We start from the raw sequence: 17680 nt of genomic DNA, 5'->3' as shown, positions 1-17680 counted from the left end.
GCAGAAGTTTCCGCATCAATGTCCAAACTGGGTCTTATTATTTCAACACACAACTTTGGTTTCGTAGGAAAGAGAGAAAAAGAAACAATAGAAGAATTAGAAAACCACAACAGAAGCGAGTCCCGTGAACATTGTTGTCCAGTCCCAGAACAACAGTTGGACAGTTACTATATGCCATTGAACCCTTTGGAAGAACTGACACATGAGCTTCAAATAGGAACGTCTCGGGCTTTATATGAGAGTACTATCGTTTTATCTGTTTGGAGCGATACACGACAAATGAGGTTTTCCATGTTCCTAGTTTTGTTTGGAGGATCTGGCTGGGATTAGGAGAGTGAGTGAGCAACAAGCTCCTCTTTGTTAAACAATGCACGTTTGACCACTAGTCATTTGCAGAGTTGGTTTATTGCTGCCAAATCGTATCGTTAAATGAAAATCCATTTAAATCGCACTCATGTGGTGATAAAAAAAGCACACAATAACAAATATTAGTTTCCCTGCGTCTACGAAGCCTATTTTCTTTGGAGGTGTCGACCCCTAAACCCGTTCCTCCCAGAGACTCCTGATCGGTATCCTACAGGCTGCCAGCCATCGCATTGTGTTGCTGACTCTGCTCCACACACAGAAAAAAGAAAACCAAACTGCAATCAAAAACACCTGGCCTGGGGCTCGGAGTGAGTTTGGCATGAACACAACATTACAGCATATAAACAAGCCAGCGATTCCATACAGAGGCCCCATAATTGTTGGACAAAGGAGGATTGCCTCATTTTTTTTCTTTCACAAACTGTTTTACAACCACTGTAGTACAACACAGAGCCCGAGGCAGAGAACAGTTGTATCTGACGCAAAACTAATAAACACAATCTCACTTGCAAACTACAGGATGGGGTTCCCTTCGCTGTCCCCCAACAGCCCCACGGAGAGATGACGGGGGGATCTGTCGTATACCGGGAGGTTTACTGTTCATTTCATGATCATTGGTATATATTTTTCTACTTTCCACTTCCCAGATATCAGATACCACTAAGAACTACATTTCACTGAACCACAGTTTTCAGATCTTTGCCCATAGCCTATGTCAACATATAAATTCCCATGTTTATTCGTATGTATTCATATATTTAGTTCTATACTTTAAAATGTAACTGGGGTCATTGTAATACGATTTCATTTCGTACTGTTACATATTCATGTAACATTGAACAGAACAACTAGGCTATAGTGTTTCACAACCTTGGTCTAATTGTGCCTTAAAGAACACTTAAATGTGTGGAGTGTTCAACTGATTGAACGTACATGCAACCTTCAGCCCAGAGTTTGGTTTTCTTTCCAACCAGAGATCTATGAAATAAAAAGTTGTGTAAAAAAGTGCGTTGTTGGAAGTGGACGCGAGAACGGGAGTTTCTTCTGCTCATTATGAGACATCGGCTGTGCGGGAGAACCCGGGCCCCCCTCCCCCGCCGTGCCCTGGCAGTCCCTCCACACCCCCACCGAGACGCGTCCTGGCTGTGATGGGCCCCTGACAGGCCCCTAAAACAGCCCGCTCAATGCGCTGCCAGCCCGGACGTGGGGCGGCTATGGAGGCCGTGGCAGCTTCTTGGCCCGGGGCTCGCATCACAAACCGTGTTCCCTCTCCCACCCCCCTCTGTCTCGCTACCTTCTCCTCCTATTCTCTTTCTGTTTGGTTTCGTTTGTTTCGGCCACAGGGTGGCCATGCAAGGCGTTCCAAGTCGATATGGTGGGAGTTTCCTGCTCGACATAGTGATCATACCAAATAGTGTGTGTTTAAAGGTTTGTCTTGTGAGTCAGTGCTGCTCGGATGCATCGGGGGATTTCTGTTCCAGTGGCACATCTGCCGCGGCTGCGTCAGTAGAAGTAGTGCATCGTTGTACAAACCTACCGATTAGAACACATTTAGATTCCCATGGTGGTTTTGCTTTTATTAATCAATTTGTTAGATTTTCCAAGTTTCACACAAAAACTTAGTGAAAAATGTGTTATAATGAAATATAAATAATAAAATACTTCTTTATGGAGCAATAATAGGAGTATGGGCCCACTGGAAATGGAAGCAGAGAGATGTGTGTAGATGCATTACTGCCCTCCACTGGCCAATTCTTGTTACTACAACCGATGCCTTTTTATCGCGCTAGATGGATATATTATCCACCATATGGTTTACCTTTTGCATTTATTTCACTTTCAACAATCGTGAGCGTTAAGCGTTGGGCAGTTAAAGTTCACTTGATGTTATGTTAACTTGAAAGGTAGGCAAACTGTCAAACTGGTCAAAATCCATCCATCCATTTTCATGACTTAATCCTCCTAATCCAATTAAGGTCTGCGGGGGACTGGAGACGCGCCCAAAATAACAGCACCTCCATTTCCCGGAGAACAATCCATTTTCAGTGCACAGTTCAGTTCAAGAGAAACCAGCCCAATGTGAGTCAGACTTAACTTTTTGTTTCTTTTTTTTATTTATACAATAATATGTATTAGTGTAATAGTGCATCATCGTTTTGAATCAGTGTGTGGGTGTGTGTCTCCTTCCCTGAATTAAGATGATTCAGCTACGGGCGGCGTCCATTTCGGTACATCCCCTTTTAAAATAACACAAAACATGAGAGAGGCGGGGAAAAGCATGACCTCAGTCACCAACACGGCACACATCATGCAATGATTCAAGGGAGACACAATTGTTCTTAATGCCAGTCTACACATCACATGTTTAAGGTAACACAGAGTCGACTTGTCTTTGAAGAACAGGTTATGAAATCACTACTATTTTCCCCCTCCGAACACCGAATTATTTCTGCTCCCTCGAGATGTGTGATTTAGGCCTCAGGAGTCGGAGCAAATCACTTGCAGACTACTTGGGGAGAACAATATTAATTTGAGGCGCTGGTTTCACAAACTCGCCGAATAACTTCCCTTCATTGTGGTGGCTACAGCCACAGAATCGGCCTCACTGGTAACAGTCTCCATAGGCCTATTTAAATGTAGTGCTGCTTATGCCTTAATTAATACCAGTACCAGGACGATAACTCATATTTATTATCAGAGAGACAGAGTCTGTCTGGACTCCCGTCTTCTTCTTCAGAGACCATAGAGGAAGAATCCAATTTACAACAGAGGTGGTGAGTTAGGGTTTCAAATGACAATAGAACGCTGAAAAACAATCTTGAGAGGAAAGAAATAAAGCAACTAGTAGTGTAAAAAGTTATATAAATGATTGAAAGCATTCAGAGGGAAAGCGTTCTAAGATCAGGTGTTTGAACGCGTAGGAAGCACCAACACGAGTGGCACTTCTCCTCAGTCCGCTCTTAAACCGGCCAGATGTGTTTTTTCTTTCTTCCCACCGATGTCTCAGCAGCAATTACCAAAGGTTATCACAGATCATCAGCAGCCAGATGGAATCACCCTCAGTCCCCGCAGCCCTCCTCGCTCTCGGGAAACTAATTAAAATTCCTCTTTGGGCCTTTTGCTAAAAACCCAATAAAGAAAAGCTGAGCAAAGTCAACAGAGGAGTGGGCCAGCAGAGACAGTGTGGAGAGGAGAGGAGAACCTCACTGCCAAGTCTTATCTACTGTACACCAGCACCCAGGAGAAGTTGTCTTTCCCAGAGTCGCATCGCCCTTCTACCCTCTCGCCCTCCCATCCTCTCCACAGGATCCAAACCCGATCCAGATGTTTCAGCTTCCATGTTTCACGACCTCCCGATAATCTTATCAAGTGGCTCACTGATTGCTTCTTCGATAACATTTGGAAAGAATTCAGACATGTCTGAGTCAAGGGCTTAAAAGATAACGGATAAAGACTAAATAAATAAACTGGATACTGGAAGATACTGGTTCACATGAAACCAATATTTACTCATTTTTGTATTCAACTATTTCTTAGCCATTACTTGAAAACTGTTACGCAACTGTGGACTTAAACAAAGTTTTAATACCTTCCTTAAGGTGTTGCATACATTTGGGACCATCTTTAAAACCAATGATAGATTCAGCTGAGTTAGTAAATATCAACATACATTCAAATATATATGGTATTGAGTCCACAGACTGGTTTATTAGTATTATTGACAGGATTCAGAATTTCCTATGTTGCAATTCAGTGACTTGCAAGAAAGCAAATCTCAATTGAAAACCTTAAATACTTTATTTAAAAACTAGAGCTTTGGTGGACATAGATTGAGGGAGATGTTGGCTTTGTTTAGGATCATTGCTAAAATACCTCCAATATCTGGCTGACCTGAAGAATGTCAAATCATTTCTCACACAGAAGGAATGTTTACAAAAGTAGATTATTTTATTGAGCGCTCCATCGTCTCACAGGACTTGTCATATCTGAACACATCTGGCACGGTTCTTAATGTGTTGAAACAAAACACCAAATAAAAGTCTGCTTTTGGGCATTTAAGTATGGTATCAAATTGTTGATTTTATAGTTTGCAATTTTAAATCACAATAACGATTCGATTGCAATCATGAGAACAGATAAAATTTACCGATATGATTTTTTTGACAAATAAATAAAAACAATGTCATATTTCATATGCCATATGTCATGGTGAATGTGAAACACTAAACATTTTGACTTTGAATTATTATATTTTCAAATGAGCTGAAACTGAGCCAGGTGTGACCAAGTTATCGAGCTGCTCCTGATTCATCACCTGAGTTCACAATCGATCTCCCGCAGCCCGGGATAAAAGCTCCTCTCCAGAAGGACTAACCAGAACCAGGGATCCGGCCCGGAAACATGAGACACAGACACAGAGGTCTAGGCCTGGTTTACCCAGAACCCCACCACAGTGACTGGTCCTCTTCTGAGGACGGCTGGTCTTCATCGGGGGGGACCTCTCTGTGGGCTAGTCCTCTTCTGAGGACGGCTGGTCCTCATCGGGGGGGACCTCTCTGTGGGCTAGTCCTCTTCTGAGGAAGGCTGGTCTTCATCGGGGGGGACCTCTGTGGGCTAGTCCTCTTCTGAGGAAGGCTGGTCCTCATCGGCGGGGGCCTCTCTGTAGGCGGCCTGGGGCCCGGTCTCAGGAACGAAGCTCCCCATGGAGACCTTCAGCGCTTCACTCAGCTTCTGGCTCGCTATTCTGGACTGGAGCTCCTGAAAGGACACAACACGCTATGAACCAGGAGAGACAGTCTGAGGTCTGTAACATCAATATGAACCAGGAGAGACCGTCTGAGGGCTGTAACATCAATATGAACCGGGAGAGACAGTCTGAGGTCTGTAACATCAATATGAACCGGGAGAGACAGTCTGAGGTCTGTAACATCAATATGAACCGGGCCAGGAGAGACAGTCTGAGGGCTGTAACATCAATATGAACCAGGAGAGACCGTCTGAGGGCTGTAACATCAATATGAACCAGGCCAGGAGAGACAGTCTGAGGGCTGTAACATCAATATGAACCAGGCCAGGAGAGACAGTCTGAGGTCTGTAACATCAATATGAACCAGGCCAGGAGAGACAGTCTGAGGTCTGTAACATCAATATGAACCAGGCCAGGAGAGACAGTCTGAGGTCTTTGACATCAATATGAACCAGGAGAGACAGTCTGAGGTCTGTGACATCAATATGAACCAGGAGAGACAGTCTGAGGACTGTAACATCAATATGAACCGGGAGAGACAGTCTGAGGTCTGTGACATCAATATGAACCAGGAGACAGTCTGAGGGCTGTAACATCGATATGAACCAGGAGAGACCGTCTGAGGGCTGTAACATCGATATGAACCAGGATAGACAGTCTGAGGTCTGTAACATCAATATGAACCAGGAGAGACCGTCTGAGGTCTGTAACATCGATATGAACCGGGAGAGACAGTCTGAGGACTGTAACATCAATATGAACCAGGAGAGACCGTCTGAGGTCTGTACATCAATATGAACCGGGCCAGGAGAGACAGTCTGAGGGCTGTAACATCAATATGAACCAGGAGAGACAGTCTGAGGGCTGTGACATCAATATGAACCGGGAGAGACAGTCTGAGGTCTGTAACATCAATATGAACCAGGAGAGACAGTCTGAGGGCTGTAACATCGATCGCCATTATAAGCACTTTGTAACTTTGTTTTGAAAGGTGTTATATAAATAAAGTTATTATTAATATCTGGTGCCCTTTCCCCACGTTAACAACGCATTAAGAATCATTGAACTGTACGGAACGAGGTTTTCAGTCTTGCAAAGACATCCCATTTATCTGAAATGCAGAGAGAGAGAACTAGGGATGGGCAAAACGATTATTTTCAGAGAATTATTTCTTTCAGTTCCGTTCACTATCACGATTCGTTTTTTTGATTCGTTCATTAAATCAGATGGTCTGTTACGTCATTTGCCAGGGCATCGGAAATTATGGAATAAATGTTAATCAACATGCATGTAGCCTACTACTATCTAATGTTCTGGCGAAATTACCCAGGTCAAGTGTAAATATTAAGCATATATATAAAGCACATACGTGCCTTTTTTTTGTTTACCCATGGGCCATGGAAACGAGATTGCTACCTTCTCTCATTGGCTGAATCGATGAGAACGTTTTAGACTCAATCAATATGAGGTCGCGGGGAGGTGAAGCTCTGTTTGTTTGTATATTTTATTAACGCGACCATATTTTTGTTATAGGTTTAAAAAAAAAGAAAAAAGAATCAGTTCTCGTCCGTCCCCTCCAGGGTTTGTTGGTTCTGACCGACTTGTGGGCGACCGACCCCTCACTAGTGGGACCTCACCTGGTGTTTGCGGGCCTGGTCCTCCAGCAGCGAGGCCGACTCCTCCAGGGAGAGCAGCAGGGCGGGGCTGTGGTGGAGGGGCGGCTGCCTGGCAGCGGTGATGTCATCGAGGTGCTTCCTGTCCCTCTCCTTCCGTGCTTCTGCAGAGAGGGGCGGCGTCCGTCTGAGAGGTTGATCACCCGACAGTGACTCTGAGGAGGAGTGATGCTCTGCGCTGGGGCTAAGGCTGCAATAAAGACATGGATAGGAACGTTAAAGGGGACACGTTGTACCACCAGGTGTGAGTGTGATTAGCCTTACAAGCTGTTTCGAAAATCTGACCCATATGACATCACTAAACTGTCCACCTAGATCTGTGCTGAATAGATGAGCAACGTTTGCTACAGTCCACTGGGTAGGCTGGTAGACTGATCTATCCAGCACACATCTAGGTGGACACGTCCACTAGTGAGGTCATATGGGGCAGATTTTCGAAACGGCTTGTAAGGCTAATCACACTCACACCTGGTGGTGTAATATGTCCCCTTTAACCGATTGGTCAAAGCCGTAGACAATCAAATGCATAAACGTATATGGTTCTAAACATATTGAAGGCTATGAACCCAAATCCAACATCCATATGAATATTCCCCCAAAAAACCGCTCACTGATTTGGTTTGAATCTCTGCTTGCGGTCGCCCGACGCCCTCTCCGTCCTCTCCAGGACCTCCAGGTAGTTGGGTTTGGTGTGCGGCGGCGTTCTGAGGAACACGTCGCCCCTCTCTGCGTCGCTCCTCGAGGCCTCCGGGGGCGCCCTGCTGCTGGACGCGTCCGACAGCGAGACCTTCTCCAGGGCCTGAATGAGGTCTCTCTCTCCGGTGGCGCCGGAGGCCAGCCCAGCCGCGGGCGTCTGCTCAGCTCCAACGGTCACTCTGGAGTGATCGGAGTGAGACACGTCCATCTGTCCCGCAGCAGCACCCTCGACCGGCCTGCTGTTAGAGGACGTCCCGGCGCCGGGGTCGCCCCCATGCTGTCGCTGAGAGAAAGCCTGCTGGTACTTGGACTGTAATTCTGTCCCCACAGAAAACAGCAGGCGTGGTCTTTGTTTCTCTTCGTCGCGCTCAACAAGGGCGAGGCGAACTCTCTCAGCAAAGTCGGAGATCTTCCTCCCGCCGTCTGGGAGACTGCGGAGGAAGCGCCTGGAAACAGAGCATTCTGCCATCACCTCGTTATTCACTCAACACAACGTTTAGGAACGAGGCCAGTCGGCGCGGAGGCAGCTGTCAGCTGTCAGGTGACGTGTGTGCGATATTAAGGAGGATGAGGAAAACATCTCGGTTGTTCCATGGTGTCGGAAGCAAAATGGGTTCATATTGGTGATACGTGTGATTAAACAGTCTGGGTATTCGGTAGACGATGTGTGTAACGTCTTTGACGCATCAGTAACATGAATCAGTGTGATGCAATCGAGTATTTCCATCTCCTTGACAGTAGACGGCCATGAACACAACTTACAGCAGACATAATGCAGCCCATATCGGATCGCCCTATAGACGACTATAGTGCATTCATATCTTAGTGATCATTAGACCTAGATCTCCTTTAGTTTTCTTCCTACCTGTTTGATCAGATGTTATTGAGGTTTCCTACCTGTTTGATAAGGTGTTATTGATCACAGATCGGGGTCTCCAACCTGTTTGATAAGATGTTATTGATCATAACGTCTCCTACCTGTTTGATAAGATGTTATTGATCATAAGGTCTCCAACCTGTTTGATCAGATGTTATTGATCATAGATCAGGGTCTCCTACCTGTTTGATAAGATGTTATTGATCATAGATCAGGGTCTCCTACCTGTTTGATAGGATGTGCTCCTGTCGCACCAGGAGTTCCTGGAGTTCCTCTCTGGTCTTGCTCCTCAGATCTCCCACCTGGCCCTGGCTCTCTGGCCGCGATGAACGCATATCTGGTGAGGTGTATTAGCTAGAGAACAGATGATGTACAAACGATGTAAGAAACATGTTTATTGTTTTATATAGCCAGCATTATATCATTCTCTGGCTGGACTCACTAACACGACATGTTTATTATGGCGCTACCGCCGGGTTATCTTCTTCTTCATCTTCTCTTTCCCGCTAACCCAGACTCCTTATGGTGCGTCACTGCCCCTACCGACGACTAGGAGAATGCACCTCCTTATGGTGCGTCACCGCCCCCTATGGGCGACCAGGAGAATGCACCTCATTATGGTGCGTAACCGCCCCCTACCGGGACGAGAAGAATGCATCTTCCAAACTCTAGATTCAAGTACAGAAAAAAGCAAGATAATAAATAGATTATTCATATGCCCCAATTTAAGAAGACACACTTTATATTCTGATATAATGCAATTTGATTTAAACCAACCAGTTTTTCTCTTCGACTTTTGTGTAAAGTATTTGTCATATCAAGCTGCACTGCCACCTAGCGACCATTTTAAGTTTTAATTCCATTTATACTCTGTACATCTGTTTGTATCATTATTCTCTCATAAAGAGCTTCTATATAATTTATACAATTTATTATTTTGCCATCAACTCATGGCATTCCCAGATAATACATTTTAAGGGACAAATAGATTGATTGAAATGCAGGAGGGGAATAACACCGTTTTGCTTTTTCATAAAATAAGACCAATTGTTTTATTTATATTAATTTAATTTATATTAATCATTGTGAAAGTTGATTTTTTTTGTCATAGTAATACCTTCAATGGCATTAATACAATTAAAAAACATTGAGGTATATAGTACGTCACCTACAAATAAATGTGGGTTAGTTACTTCCAAGGACCCGGATTATTAAATTGACAAGAATAACAATAGAGAACATAAATAATATTTATTTTCAAAATATATATGGCTTCATGTTGTATTTGCAGATTAATATGCATTGATTGGGGCATAGCTGATTCTACTCTTGATAGAAAGCACCTCGCATATTGAGTCGGCTCAGGAAGTTCCATAAATACAAATGTATACGCATATTCCATCATTCAAATGCACCATACTTCATTAGTTAATAAACTGGTGAAACACGGGATACATTTCTATCACCCATGTTCAACATCAAACATTGTAATAAATATGCAGTTTAAAAAATAACAAAATACTTCACTTCATTTATCGGGAGTAAATACCAAAGTAGAGAAAAATGCAAAGGAATGGTTTTGACCTCTTCCCATATGATCCCTATCCTTCAATGAGTCTTCCAGGTGGACTATATTGTAAACAAAATAAAGTACAAACCAGCAGTGTTATTAACAACCTTTGATTTACAGTGCCAAAACTATATACAGCTACAGTAACACTGCAGAACGGGGGTGAATGTTTCACATCAATAAAAGGCTTCTCCGACATAGATACTCCATACACGCATTCACAATACCGTACCAGCATTTGACCCCTCCATAACATCATTATATTTATTTTCCCTGTCTTCACCCAAAATGCAAAACAAATTATCTTTTCAAATCAGAAATATACATCCCTTCTTTTGATTTGGCAACGTCCTTGAGCCCGACACGAGGAAGTGAAGGTCACGGATCGATCTTGATATTTGCGGTGATCTCCATCAGTCTCATGAAGGGGGTGTAGATCTGAGATGGGGGTCTCGCCGTGGGAGCGCGGGTGGGGGGGCCGGCGTCGGCTGGACCTGAGCCGTTGGAGGGGCTCGTGGAGCCGGCCTCGTTGCCGGGGGGGCTCTCAGAGTCTGAGGCCTGAATGGCCGTCGCCACGCTGGGGGGCGTGCTGGGGTTGGCCTGCAGGACGCGGCTGTACTGGAGAGGGGTGTACCTCAGTAAACTGCTCTCCAGTCTACTGGGGGGCAGGTAGGAAGCCTGGGGGCTCCTGGGTGGGGAGGGGCTGCTCGAATAGGGGTCCGGACGATGCGGTCCTGGGAAGTCATTGGGCTCAGACTGGAGGGGGCTCCCGCTGGGCCTGCCTTGGGATTCGTTCCTGTGGACGCACGGTTAGGTCAAAGGATGAGGATCTGTCCCAACAGATCTGTCTCTCTCTCTTGGGTTAACGTGTTGTTGATGTTTTGGCTGAACTTCTTACCTAGAGGGCAAATCACAGCCCACTCCAACCTCCCTGGTTTGGAGTTTATCTCTTGCCCTATTCTGCACAGACATAAAATACTTCAGCTTGTCGTCTAACTCATTATTCTAGGAAAAGAAAAGAGGAAAGAACGGGATCAGTTCAGATCATGCAAAGGAATCAGGTGGTCTGACATCCGTTGTGAAAAGTGAATTGATAGGTACGGTAAACCTCCACACAGAAATGACGCAGGCATCTGATGAAAGCTTCAACACTTCAACTCCAATCAAGTCGTAAAGCGACAGCACCACCACAACCCTGAGAGGAGATCGGCCGTCAGTCCTGCCACCTTACCTCACATTCCACTATGGCAATCCTGTCTAGGAGTTCTGAGATGAAAACGTCCTTCTGTGCGATCTTAGACCGGAGCGATTGAACCTTTGCATTTTATAAAAAGAAAATATTGGTTATTACACTGCTTGAGCGAATAGCATTACGCACATCATTTCAGTACCCTCGGAGATGCACTCGTTATTTCTCCTTGAGTGACACTCGGACGCAGGTTGGAATGCGACATGCAGAGACAGCGTCTGTCCGTCTGTCTTTAAATGGAGACGTGGGTCCTCACCTCCTCTATCATTCCTTTGACTTTCCTCTGCTGGCAGAACACCATGTCGTTCAGATGTTTGATCCTCTCCCGGAGGTCTGTCGCTTCGTTCTCCAGACTTTTGGATCTAAGTGAAGTGATCAGTTAGGACTCAATGCCGGTTTTACTCCCATGAAGAGCAACTCAAACACAGCACGATGTTGGTGAGGGTCTCTCTGGGTACCTCCGTGTCACGCTGCCGTCCGTCTGATCAGTGAGCTCCAGCAGGCGGAGCCGTTGTTCACACTTCTGCAGCTTCTCTCCGAGCTGGGTCTTCTCCTACGATGAGCATGACATTTAAATTAAATTAAATTAAATTCAATTGTATTTGTATAGCCGTTAATCAAAGGTACAGTCTCAAAGGGCTTAGCAGGCCGTGTGTTTATATCTCGAGAAGGAACGCAGAGTGGGGTATCGCTCCTTCCAGGGATGATCAGGAGTGCAATGGGTGTCTTAATTGACATACATTCATACATATATACAGGCAAAACATTTTAAATCAGTGATTGGGTGCTGGCCGGTTCACCATAAGGAGAGTCGAGGCTTCAGGTCGCAACCCGACACATCTTCCAGCTCATCATTCTGTAGTTTGGGCTCATGCGGTGTCTGTGTGTCGGTCCGCCCGGAGGGGGACAGAGAGGGGGGGGGGGGGGGTCCCAGAGCCCTACCTGTCCCATGCAGTCCAGAAGGCGTTCCAGCTCTCCGATCCTCTGGTCCCGCTCGGCGACCTGGGCCTGGGCTGTGCGGCTCGTGGTCTCGGCCTCCTCCAGACGCCTGACGTACTCGTCGATTTGGGCCTGAGCAGAAAAAAGGAAAACCAGAAGTGCTTTCAGATGTGCGACTGAGTTTGGATCACAAAAAGGTCTTTCGTGCACCATTGTAATTCCTTGACGTGGCAAAGCACATCTGTCGAGGCATTTCACGAGGAACACATGTTCAGAGTTCACCTGAAGTCTGCATAGCATGTCCACCCCCCCCCCCCACACACACACCCCTCTTACAAACTTATTGGTTGTTGTACGTCCGGACACTTAAAGTACACACTTGTGTACACTTAAAGTACACAAGTCAAGCCTCAAGTATGTTGTATGTCCTGGCACTTAAAAAATAGTACTTAGCATTATGTAGCATCTTACCCTAGCTGTCTTTGTTGTGTACGGGGAACGGGTTAACCTAGTGATGGTTAATGCTTGGAACTTGGTTCTAGGAACATCCTTACTGTACCGACAGAGATATATAGTTTTTTCCCTTTATTCTGACAAATTTGCTTATTGTAAGTCGCTTTGGAGAAAAAGCGTCTTCAAAAGGCTCCTACATGTAAATGTATTGTAAATATACAACATCAACAGAATCAAATCGGAACAATATCTTAGAACCAATGCACTCCCTCGTATCTCTCGGTGGCCGGTCCTGTTTGTCTCTACACTCTCTGTGTGAGTAACAGTGACACGAGGAATGCGCACCTGCAGCTTTTCAATCTCCTCTCTGTGTTTCTTCTGCTCCGCCATCAGCCTCTCGTCGAACTCCCTCTGCAGCCGGGAGGAGACCTCCTTCACCACCAGGGTGCGGGCTTCCTCGGTCGCCTCCACCTGAAAGAACAAACCACAGCATCGCTCGAACAGCCCTGCAGAGTGTGTGGAACATGCAGACAGACTGGAACGGCCTCATGGGAAAACAACGCTGGACTTGAAAAGAATAACTAGCATTCCTGCTTCTCATGATAGTTATACTTTACAAGTCAAGCCTCAAGTCCGGCATGTTTGTAAAGTCCTTTATCACAATTTGCATTCCTGATAGGCTTTTTACGGCCACTTCAGATGATACTACTCACCACTAAGATATCCCTGAGAGAAATACTATCTCTATAGTAATCGGGTAGTATCGGTCTTCTACTGTAATATAATACCACAATGTTTACTCCGTTATATACCACAATGTTGAAAGTGAGTGTGTACGTATATGTGTGTGTGTGTTTGTATGTGTGTTTATGTGTATGTGCATGTGTGTGTCCGCGACTGTCTGTGTGTTCGTGTGCGTTACTGCATGGCTGTGTGTCGGTGTGCGTCTGTGATTGTGTATACTCCAGTGAGTGTGAGCCTGGCCTCACCTGCAGCTTCAGCGTCTGGTTCTCGGCCGTCACGGAGGCCAGCTGCTGCTCCTTCTCACGGAGCCGGGCCTCCGTCTCCTGCCGGGAGCTTCGCAGCGTCTTCACCTCGTCCCGCATGTCCACCCGCGTCTTGCAGTTCTCCAGCAGCGATTTCTGGAGGGAGACGGCCTCGTTAAGGGCTGATTACGGTCCCACGGTCACCCAACGCAATGACCACGCAGACGCCTCGACGCAGTCCTGAACCTTTATGGTTCTGCGTCGGGTTTTAGTGAGCCGACGTATCACAGCCCTTGCAGCTGCGTCGGGCCCCGGGGGGCCCCGGGGAGAAGGCCAGAGTGCAGAGGACCCCGTCCGTACCTGCAGGTCAAGGTTGGCCGAGATGAGGGAGCCGTTCATCTGGTCGTAGCTGTCCATGGCCGTGGTCCTCACGCGTACCTCCGACTCCAGGGTCCGCCGGTGGGTGTTGGCCATCTGACGGACGGACGGATGGACACGTTACAATATCTACACACACGCACATTTATAGATATACACACACACACACACACACACACACACACAGATATACACGCACACACACATTTCATTTTTAGATATATAATACACACACACACACACACACACACACACACACACACACACACACACACACACACACACACACACACACACACACACACACACACACACACACACACACACACACATATATATATAAAAACACCCACACACACTACACAGACACGCATACACATTTACACATACCGTACAATAGGACATTAATGATCCTTTCGTCAACATTAGTTAATGTAGTACGCATTAACTAATGGTCTAGTAACCATTAACTAACGGAGTTCATGTCAACAGAGGTGTTCATGTATTCATTAACCCTGAGTCCTCACCCTCATCTCCTGGGAGAGTTTCTGCATGGACTGCTGCATGCCTCCAAACTGCCCGTACATGCGTTCCCGGACCTTCTCCAGAGAGTCTCTGACCTGGGGCACAGAGAGGGAGAGACACACGAGTTCACCCTGGTCCATCTTAGTGTTCATCCACCTGATGAAGACCACCCACACACTGGAGCGGTGGATGAAGAGCGACATTAACCAACCTTTAATCATTTTATGCATAGAAATCTAAGAAAGCCTAACGGGGAACGGGGTCGCACACAAGCGCTGTCTAGAATCCCTTCAGACGCAGTACATCTACCGAAAGTATTTAAACCTGGAACAATGAGCTCTCTGCTTTGTCCATACAAATAAAGAAATGAAAGCATAACCATTAATCCCGGCCGGGATGTTTGCGTGCGTGTGTGCTTGTGCGTGTGTTTGTGCGTGCGTGTGTGTGAGTGTGCGTGTGTGTGCGTGTGCATGCGTGTGCGTGCGTGGTGTGCGTGCGCGTGTGCCTCCGTCCCTCGACCGCGCCCCCACTGAACCCCTCGTAGCCGTGCCGACGCTCCCGCGGCCGTCGTCTCCGCTCACCTCCTTGATGTACTTCATCTCGTCCTGCAGGTGATTGGCCGACCACTGCCGCGCCATCACTTCCTGCGTGCGGTCGCCGCCCGTCCTCTGCACCACGCCGTACACCTTGGGCCCATCCTGCCGCTCGCCGCCCTCCGGGGGCCCGCTGCCATTGGCTGAGGCCCTCAGGTGCTGAGGCGAGAGAGGGGTAGGGTTACCGTGGCAGCCACACTCATTCAGCGGGATGGCCCCAGGACCCGGGCGCCGCTGTCCCCCCCCCCCCCCCCCCCCTGCACTGGAATCCTTTAGAAGTATAAACGGTGCATAGAGCTGTGGCAGCACGTCATGCCTCGTCATGACTCTCCAGGCACCGCGGGAACATGAGGGGGACAAACGGACGCTGAAGTGAAGGAGCGTGCGATGGAGGCGCAGGGGGCCGATGGGGAGAGAGGGAGGCAGTGTCAGGTTTCTGTAACCCAGTACCTCTGGAGCTTCTACCGTACGCAGCGGTTTGCCTCTCTCCCCGTCGCCCCTGTGCAGGCAGACGCAGCTCAGTGCACGTTGAGAGGCAGTGAGTCTGAGGTAACATCGATAGGATCAATGCCTATCAATTCATGTGAAAATAGGTTGATATTTGGTCCAGTGAGTAAAAACAATGTATGTGACCGATGCATCACTGCATGGTGCATGGGTTTATATAACAATGTTATGTAACTTACTCTATGTGTATGATCAGGATGATCAGGATGATCAGGAATTGTTGTTTTCCTTTCCAACACAATAAGGCCGAATCCCATTTCTACCCCTTACCCCTCCCCCTTGTTTTGAAGGGCTAAGGGGAAGGGGTAAGGGGTAGAAATGGGATTGGGACCAACTGTTTCGTATCCCCCTGAATTCAGCTCGGTAAAAGAGTGCATAATACACAGGCAGCCAGGTCACCCCAGATGCGTAAAGAGATGATGGGGATCTCAGAGGAGTTTCCCCCCTCAGTATCAGAGGTGTGGCAGTGTGTGTGTGTGTGTGTGTGTGTGTGTGTGTGTGTGTGTGTGTGTGTGTGTGTGTGTGTGTGGGGGTGCGCTCTACCTGCTCCGGGGCCTCCCGTCCCACCGGCCTCCCCCTGTGAACCAGGCCGTTCTTCTTCTTCCACTCCCCATTGGCCAACACTTCCTTCGCATCCTGTGTGGGGAAAAAAAAAAGACAAAGAGATCTCCCCAGGTTTAGTGTATAGGAAGTGTGGGTTTGACGAGGCTGTTTTTATGGAAGCGTTTTGCCTGCGGGAGTCAAACAGTCTATTCTGGGTAAATATCACATGACATTGGAGGCTAATCATTTGGGGGGTTTTACCCGAAAACTGGAAACTCTACAAGCGCATGCTCTGTGTTTGAGTTTCAGTAGAATTTGCCTTTTAGAGATAAACTCAAACAGACCTACTGGCCGAGTGCAACCAAGGAATGTAGTTCACATGTTAATGTAAGGACTATTATATTATTATTAGTAGGCTAACATTCATGTGAACTTGGCCTGGATTTCTTTATCTCCAAAGTCAGATATGGAAGATAATCAGATATTCTGTAACAGATCATTCCTATGCTCCAAAAAGGGAATTCCCTCCCCCCCTTCCTTGGGATTAATAGAGTGTTGACCATCAATCTGTCGCTGCCAAAGCTTCTGATGGTCATGATCGTATTAAAATGCCCACCGGCCTCTTATCTAATCCATCGTGTAAAACCTCAGGAGCAAATAAGATCTTCATTAAAGTTTGAACAAAGAGACCTTTCACCTCGAAGGCTGCGTCTCTCCCCCCCCCTCGCCGGTCTGACGAGATATCCAACGCGATAAGAGGAAACCGGACCTGAACAAAGACCCCAGTGTGTCCTGATGGGCCGAGCCGGTTTGTTGTCTCTGTGTCGGGCAGCGTGCTGTCAGAGAGCGATGGTTCAGGCCTGCAGCCCGGCCGCTGTGAGCTCCAGAGATGGACCACCCGATGGTCCTAAGCTAACGTCCACTCCCTTAGTTAGAGAGTGTCTAAAGGACCTTCATACAGATCATCAGATCATCTGGATATTCTAATTAATCCGTTTGGAGGTTTGGATTATAGACTTTAGACTTTAAACTTTTCACTTTTGACTTTATTGTCCCAAAGGGGAAATTCTTTTTCACGTCACAAGTACATGGTACATAAAAAAATATCCATAAACATAATGATGTGACGACATCACCACAGCACAGGTTGTATCGTAGATAGTACAGACATCATGTCCCGTGTTAAAGACTGTAAGAATGAAGTACAAATCCCAAGGCAGCCTCCACAACAACATCTCTAAGTCTCAGTTTCCAGCACTTCCAGTGGTTTAGAAATCCTTCATATCATACAGGTCATGGACCCCAGATAGGCTGGCGCTCGGAGTGTCCGATTACAAGACTCCTAGTTCAACGTTGCTTCGGTTCCTACTGGATCATATTTAAGGAGAGGGAGGTGTGTTTGTTTGAATCCTCTTATTTGACCCATATCTCCCTTCCTTCGATCATACAGCTGACGAAGGTTGACCTAGATGTGGTTTCTATACCGCGTTGTGTACGATGTTATGTTCCACGCTCCAAAGATGTCATACTCATTAAACAAGTTATTTATTTAAGGAGGACTTGGAGGGGTGGGCCTCA

The 17680-nt window shown here is 46.7% G+C and overlaps 2 protein-coding genes across 6 annotated transcripts in view; both read right to left on the bottom strand.

The window, feature by feature from the left end:
* Nucleotides 1-4271: 4271 nt before the first annotated feature.
* Nucleotides 4272-8893, bottom strand: polr2m (RNA polymerase II subunit M). 4 transcript variants are annotated; one of them, XM_056608586.1, is made up of 5 exons: nt 8802-8893; nt 8585-8713; nt 7398-7928; nt 6751-6976; nt 4272-5124 (listed from the first exon to the last, which is right to left on the bottom strand). In XM_056608586.1, exons 2-5 carry the CDS (start codon nt 8692-8694, stop codon nt 4981-4983), a joined length of 1011 nt encoding a protein of 336 aa, XP_056464561.1. In that variant the 5' UTR covers nt 8695-8713; nt 8802-8893; the 3' UTR covers nt 4272-4980. The 4 variants fall into 4 exon arrangements, with proteins under 4 accessions (XP_056464561.1, XP_056464563.1, XP_056464560.1 ...); XM_056608588.1 differs by having other exon boundaries at nt 8806-8876; XM_056608585.1 differs by having other exon boundaries at nt 4273-4865; nt 4972-5124; nt 8585-8863.
* Nucleotides 8894-9456: 563 nt separating this feature from the next.
* myzap (myocardial zonula adherens protein) overlaps nt 9457-17680 on the bottom strand; it is an 11493-nt gene continuing 3269 nt past the window's right edge. Inside the window, exons 3-14 of one of the 2 annotated variants that reach the window (XM_056608359.1) lie at nt 16103-16195; nt 15041-15211; nt 14462-14554; nt 13917-14030; nt 13560-13712; nt 12916-13041; nt 12121-12249; nt 11637-11731; nt 11435-11540; nt 11161-11244; nt 10828-10934; nt 9457-10725 (exon numbers count right to left, since the gene is read on the bottom strand). In XM_056608359.1, the coding sequence (XP_056464334.1) occupies nt 10308-10725; nt 10828-10934; nt 11161-11244; nt 11435-11540; nt 11637-11731; nt 12121-12249; nt 12916-13041; nt 13560-13712; nt 13917-14030; nt 14462-14554; nt 15041-15211; nt 16103-16195 (1689 nt within the window). In that variant the 3' untranslated portion in view covers nt 9457-10307. The remainder of the gene's footprint in view (nt 10726-10827; nt 10935-11160; nt 11245-11434; nt 11541-11636; nt 11732-12120; nt 12250-12915; nt 13042-13559; nt 13713-13916; nt 14031-14461; nt 14555-15040; nt 15212-16102; nt 16196-17680) is intronic. The other variant, XM_056608360.1, reaches the window with a different exon arrangement.

This window comes from Gadus chalcogrammus, chromosome 14 (assembly GCF_026213295.1).
Source record: "Gadus chalcogrammus isolate NIFS_2021 chromosome 14, NIFS_Gcha_1.0, whole genome shotgun sequence".
NCBI classification, from domain to species: Eukaryota; Metazoa; Chordata; class Actinopteri; order Gadiformes; family Gadidae; genus Gadus; species Gadus chalcogrammus.
Note: the sequence above shows the minus strand (reverse complement) of the source record. Positions and strands in the feature narration are given on the sequence as shown.